At 55.3% G+C, this 7,000-nt stretch overlaps 2 protein-coding genes across 3 annotated transcripts; both read left to right on the top strand.

The window, feature by feature from the left end:
• KVP17_005011 (uncharacterized protein) lies at window positions 1-5,538 on the top strand (the record flags this gene model as incomplete). Of its 2 annotated transcripts, none has more annotated exons than XM_068523715.1 (1): window positions 1-5,538. In XM_068523715.1, a coding segment is annotated over one exon (5,538 nt), but the record flags the coding sequence as incomplete, so codon positions are not given. The 2 variants fall into 2 exon arrangements, with proteins under 2 accessions (XP_068379804.1, XP_068379805.1); XM_068523716.1 differs by having other exon boundaries at window positions 37-5,538.
• Window positions 5,539-5,551: 13 nt separating this feature from the next.
• On the top strand, window positions 5,552-6,982 carry KVP17_005010 (uncharacterized protein; the record flags this gene model as incomplete). The annotated part of the gene is made up of 1 exon (XM_068523714.1): window positions 5,552-6,982. A coding segment is annotated over one exon (1,431 nt), but the record flags the coding sequence as incomplete, so codon positions are not given.
• Window positions 6,983-7,000: the final 18 nt, after the last annotated feature.

Raw genomic sequence — 7,000 nt, forward strand, 5'->3', positions numbered from 1 at the left:
GGATCCTCCTTCACTGACACTGATTCTAATTCGGAGATCCCTATCGAGCTGACTGTGCTCTGCGAAGAACTACTCACTGATACGGAAATCGCTGCTGGAACCTCCTTCACTTACACCGATTCAAATTCAGGGATCCCTACCGAGCCGACCGTGCTCTGCAAGGAACTACTCACTGACACGGAGATTGCTGCTGGAACCTCCTTCACGGACACCGAGTCGAATTCTGAGATCCCTGACTGCGCCAATAGAGGAGACGCCGACCTGATAGATATCCAAGAGACCCGTGCGCTGACCAGGTCCGGCAAGGATCATCTCACCACGACGACGGAATCCACGGTTGGAATTTCCCTCACCGACTTAGGGAACAGCGAGGAACTACTCACTGATACGGAAATCATTGCGGAAGCTTTCTCCACTGACATTGATGCTAAATCGGGGATCTGTGACTGCGCCAATAGAGGAAAAGCTGACCCGACAGAGATCCACGAGACCCGCGCGTTGACTGTGTCCGGCAAGGATAATCTCACTACGATGACGGAAATCACTGTGGGAACTTCCCTCACTGACCTCGATCCCGACTTAGGGATCAGAGAGGAACTACTCACTGATACGGAAATCGCTGCTGGAACCTCCTTCACTGACACTGAGTCTAATTCTGGGAACTCTGATTGCGCCAAAAGAGGAAATGCCGACCTGACAGATATCCACGAGACCCGTGCGCTGACGATGTCCGGCAAGGATTATCTCACTGCGACGACGGAAATCAGCGTTGGAATTTCCCTCACTGACCTCGATCCCAATTTTGGAAGCCCAGACCGTGACATACACGGAACTACTGACCTGAATGTGTTCCAAGTGACTATCGAGCCGACTGTGCTCTGCGAGGAACTACTTACTGATACGGGAATCGCTGCTGGAACCTCCTTCACCGACACCGATTCTAATTCGGGGAACCCTGATTGCGCCAAAAGAGGAAATGCCGACCTGACAGATATCCACGAGACCCGTGCGCTGGCGATGTCCGGCAAGGATTATCTCACTGCGATGACGGAAATCACTGTTGGAATTTCCCCCACTTACCTCGATCCTGATTCAGTTACTGGCGTGGAACTACTCACCGAAACGGAAATCGCTGCTGGAACCTCCTTCACCGACACCGATTCTAATTCGGGGATCCCTATCGAGCTGACTGCGCTCTGCGACGAACTACTCACTAATACGGAAATCGCTGCTGGAACCTCCTTCACTGACACCGATTCAAATTCGGAGATCCCTATCGAGCTGACCGTGCTCTGCAAGGAACTACTCACTAATACGGAAATCACTGCTGGAACCTCCTTCACTAACACCGATTCAAATTCAGGGATCCCTATCGAGCTGACCGTGCTCTGCAAGGAACTACTCACGGACACGGAAATAGCTGCTGGAACTTCCTTCACTGACACCGATTCTAATTCGGGGATCCCTGACTGCGCCAAAAGTGGAAATGCCGACCTGACAGATATCCACGAGACCCATGCGCTGATTATGCCCGGCAAGGATTATCTCACTGCAACGACGGAAATCAATGTTGGAACTTCCCTCACCGACCTCGATCCCGATTCAGAGATCGGCGAGGAACTACTCACTGCTACGGAAATTACTGCGGAAACCCCCTTCACTGACATCGATGCTAATCCGGGGATCCCTGAAACTGCCGACACAGGTGGAACTGCCGACCTGACAGACACATACGAGATCAACGCGCCGACGGCGCTCGGCAGAGACTACCTCAGCACGACTACGGAACTCATGGTTGGAACTTCCCTCACTGACCTCGATCCCTATTCAGGGATCCCTGACTGCTACATAAGAGGAATCGCCGACCTGAAGGCGCTCCACGTGACTCTCGAGCCGACTGTGCTCTGCGTGGAACAACTCACCGATGGGTTTCACGTGACCCTCGAGCCGACTGCGTCCGACGAGAAACTACTCACTAATACGGAAATCACTACCAGAACTTCCCTCACCGACCCCGTCCACAATTCGGAGATCCCCAACGGCGACACAAGAGGTACTGTCGACCTGACAGAGATTCATGAGACCCGCGCGCCGACTGTGTTCGCCAAGGAATATCGCACTGCGACTACAGAAATCATCGGTAGAACATCCCTCACTGTCCCCGACTCCAACTCGGAGATCCCTGAATGCGCCAACAGAGGGAGGGCCGACCTGAGCGCTGTCGTCCCCATTACGACGGGACCCGACGCGAACGACAACAGGGCCAGAAACTCAGTGGAACATGGAACCACGGCGGGCACGAATGAACATTCCAATTCCGGACACGGAGGTGTTCCTGCTGACTGCCCAACGGTAAATACCGCCACGCACATGACTGGATCTGCCATGACAAATTACACAACAGACAGCACCAATGTCTCCACTACGGTTGGATACGACGAGAACGTTAACTGGACCGGAAATCCGACGATTGCCGATGGAATAACTGCCAGCAAGGATGAATATTCCGATGCCGGATGTGAAGACAGACTCGGCCATGGAAGGACTGCCTCCACTACCAGAGGTGACTCCGCTGACTGCTCCACGGCAAACACTGCTACCCACACGACTGGACCTACCACTAGAAACTGTACAGCTGAGAGGGCCCCCACTAACGGACCCGACGAGGACGCCAGAACTTCCACGATGGTCGATGAAATTTCGGCCTGCGAACATCCCAAGCCCGGCCACGAGGGAATTAGCATGACTAGCACCTCCTCTGCTACCGGGTGTGCCTTTGCTGATTGCTTAACGACAAATGCCACTGCGCACACGATAGGATCTGCTTCTGGAAACTGCTCAAGGAAGAGCGCAGCTGCGCACACGACCGGATCAGCTACCGGAAACTGCTCAAGGCAGAGTGCCACTGCCCCTACCATTGCGGGACCTGACGAGAACGCAAACAGGGCTGGAAATCCGAAGGCTGTCGACACGTACGAATATCCCGATACCGGATACATGGGTGGCTCCAGCTCTAGAAGGACTATCTCCAATACCAGAGGAGCCTCCGCTGATTGCTCAACGGCGAATACTGCTGCCCACAGAACTAGACCTGCCACTGGGAATTGTACTGCAGAGAGCACCAAGACCACCATTACGGACGGACCCGGCAAGAACGCCAGAACTCCCACGACGGTCGATGGAACCCGGGCCGGCGAATACTCCAATTCCGGACATGGAGATAGAACCAGTTCGACTAGTACCCCTCCCACTACCGGGTGCGCCTACGCGGACTGCTCATCGACAAGTGCCGCCGAGCACACGAAGGGAACGGGAAACCGCTCAAGGAAGAGCGCCACGGCCCCAACTATAGGAGGACCCGACGAGAACGCCAGCAACACCAGAACTTCCACGACTGTCGGCGGAACCACGACCCACGGGAACGAATACTGCAACTCCAGACACGGAGATGGAACTAGTTCGACTGGAAGCGCCTCGTCCGCGAGCGAGGGCGCCTCCGCTGAATGCTTCGCCTCTGCTGACCTCTCTGTGGCAGGACTGACTTCGGTTCACTACCAGAGAGAGAGCACCACTCTCCCCAATACCGGAACTATGACTAGAAGCACCTCTGCTGACTGCCCCGTGGCGAGCACATATGTGAACACAGCCGGACCGACTTTGGGGCTCTGCCCAATGGGGACCGTCGCCTTTCCTACGACTGGCCTTAAGACTAGCAGTGCCTCTGCTGGCTGCTCCGCAGCGATGACTGTCGCGTACGTGACTGGACTGACCTCGGTTCACCACCAGATAGAGAGCACCACTCTCCCCAGGACTGGAACTCCGACTGGATGTGCCTCAACTGACTGCTCCGCGGCGATTACCTCTGCGAATATGACTGGACTGACTGGAGGCCATTGCCCAACAGTGAGCACTGCTTCTCCTAGGACTGGAAACATGACCGGTACTATGGCTAGCGCTAGGACTAGAACTGGAACAGTGACTGGGAGCACCCCCGCTGACTACTCTGAGGCGATCACCTTGGCGAACGTGACCGGACGGACTCGGGGCCATTGCCCAACAGCGAGCACCGCCTCTCCCATGACTACAACCTGGACTGGAACTAGGACTGGAACTACGATGGGAACTATGACTGGAACTTTGACTGGAATTGGAACATTGACTGGAAGCCCCTCCGCTGACTGCTCGGAGAAGACTACCTTTGCGAACATGGCTGGACTGACTCGGGGCCACTGCCCAACAATGAGCACCACTTCTCCTATGACTGTAACCATGACTGGAACTACGACTGGAACCACGATGGTAACGATGGGAATGATGACTGGAACCCTGACTGGAATTGGAACAATGACTGGAAGCCCCTCCGCTGACTGCTCGGAGAAGACTACCTTTGCGAACATGGCTGGACTGACTTGGGGCCACTGCCCAACAGCGAGCACCACTTCTCCTATGACTGTAACCATGACTGGAACTATGACTGGAACTATGACTGGAACTATGACTGGAACTATGATGGGAACGATGACTGGAACTCTGACTGGAACTCTGACTGGAACTGGAACAATGACTGGAAGCCCCTCCGCTGACTGCTCGGAGGTGATTACCTTTGTGAATATGGCTGGATTGACCTCGGTTCACCGCCCAACAGTGACTGGAACCATGACGGGTAGCACCTCCGTCGACTACTCTGAGACGACTACCTCTGCGAACATGGCTGGACTGACCGGGGGGCACTACCCAACAGTGAGCACCACTTCTCCTATGACTGTAACCATGACTGGCAATATAACTGGAACTACGACTGGAAATAGAACCATGACTGGAAGCCCCTCCGCTGACTGCTCGGAGGCGATTACCTTTGTGAACATGGCTGGAGTGACTTCGGTTCACCGCCCAACAGTGACTGGAACTATGACTGGTAGCACCTCCGCCGACTGCCCTGAGGCGATCACCTTCGCGAACATGGCCGGACTGACTTGGAGCCACTGCCCAACAGCGAGCACCGCCTCTCCTATGACCGGAAACATGACTGGCAATATAACTGGAACTACGACTGGAACTAGAACAATGACTGGAAGCCCCTCCGCTGACTGCTCGGAGGCGATTACCTTTGCGAATACGGCTGGACTGACTTCGGCTCACCGCCCGACAGTGACCGGAACCATGACTGCGAGAATCCCCGCCAGCCCCGCACAGGTGCGAGTGGCCGTCTCGGCAGTGACAGAAGCTTTTTCCATTACCGAAACAGCTGCGACGAACGCTGCAGATCAGTACCGTAACAAAAAACATAAACGAATAGAAACCCGTGGACGGGTGCGTGGGGGATCTCACGAGGTACCTCCGAAGGCCGACCATAACTGGAAGGCCACAGATGGAAGGCCTACTGACTGGATAGAGACTGGAACCCACAACGCTGACCAAAACCCAAGCCGGGAAGCCGTCACCATTGAAGCATACCCAGATGACCTAGGAGGGGAGACCAACGCCGCACCGACAGGCAGCGCAGTGTACGAGGCAGAGACGTGGGGAGAGGGCCCCTAAGGACCTCAAGATAATGTACTGGAATGTAGGGAACCTGGGCACGAGCAGGGCCAAAGTAGAGCGACTCATGAGCACAAAGCGACCTGACGTCACATTTCTACTTGAATGCCGCCAGGCGGTGGTCTTGCCGCCGAGGGGCTTCACTCAGCTCTGGATACAAGAGGACACTCACAGAAGGGGCGGCTTGATCTGTTGGATCCGGAACACTTTGCGGTTCCGCCCCTTACTCAAATATGCCACACCACAGGGAAATCGCTCCTACCTGATTGAGCTAATTCTACTACAGATCGGGGATCTGGTAATCGGGGGAACATACGTCTCCCCGCACACTCCGACAACCGCACTCTCAGCCCTGCTGGACCTAACGACACCCTACCGAAGATGTATCCTAGTGGGGGACTTCAACGCGCGGCATGTGAACTGGTGCAGAGTGAGCAAACCTAAGGGCCGAATCATCGCCAACAGGGCAGCGAGGGATGGATGGACGATTGCGACGCCGTCCAAGCCGACCTTTGTCCAACTTGGACAGAGACAAGGGTCGTCAACAATCGACCTGGCGCTAGTCAGGGGAGCGCATGCACGCCCCGTAGAGCTGCTCGAGGAAACACAGGACCATCGGCCCCTGAGTCTGTCCATCATCGAAGGGTGCAGGAATCTGCCTTCCATGGCAACTCTTAACGACAAGAGGAGGCGTGCAGCCGCGTCAGACTGGTACGAAGCAGAGGGGGCGAAGATGGAAGAACTCGTCTCGAACCCCGAAACAGACATCGACGAGGCATATGAGGCCTACGAGAAATTCACGATGAAGCCTTTCGTCAGGAAGGACACCTACCCTACCCTTATGACAGATCCCCTGAACCAGGAGATCATGGAAACGGCGGAGTGCAAGAGGCGTGCGCTCAGGAGAGGCGACACAGCTGTAGCAGCTCTGTACAGACGGAAACTCAGATCACTTGTGCGCAAAAGGAAGCGGAATGCGGGACTCCACACAGTCAGAGAGGAGGTGCTGTGCACCTCAACAGTGGCAAGAAATATCAGAACCACGACGATGGCGCACGAGGAAAAAGCAGCGCTAGGCCATCACCTCGCTCCAGAGGCATTCAGTAGCTTCCTCCAAAGAAGATCGGGATCGACCCGAGTTGAACTGGCTACAAAGGAGGACGACCCGCTCCCTCCTGACTTTCAGCAGAGTCTGTTGGTTGCGATCAAGGCGGCCCCTCGCAACAAGGCGGTAGGCAGTGACGCCATCAGGACGGAGTTCCTGAAGCAATCTCCGGGGACACATGCGAACATAATTCTACGACTGCTTCGCAGAAGCCTGACACTGGGCAGACTACCCAAGAGATGGAGCGAAGTAATCATCAGACCACTACTGAAACGAGGCAAACCTGCCTCGGAGCCGGCCTCCTACAGACCTGTGTCGCTGATGTCTCACGTCAGGAAAGTAGTAGAAGCTGCGCTC

The sequence above is a fragment of a genome, assembly GCF_019968985.1.
Source record: "MAG: Porospora cf. gigantea B chromosome Unknown PgB_NODE_1032_length_8463_cov_242.557_1-7000, whole genome shotgun sequence".
In the NCBI taxonomy this organism is placed as follows: domain Eukaryota; phylum Apicomplexa; class Conoidasida; order Eugregarinorida; family Porosporidae; genus Porospora; species Porospora cf. gigantea B.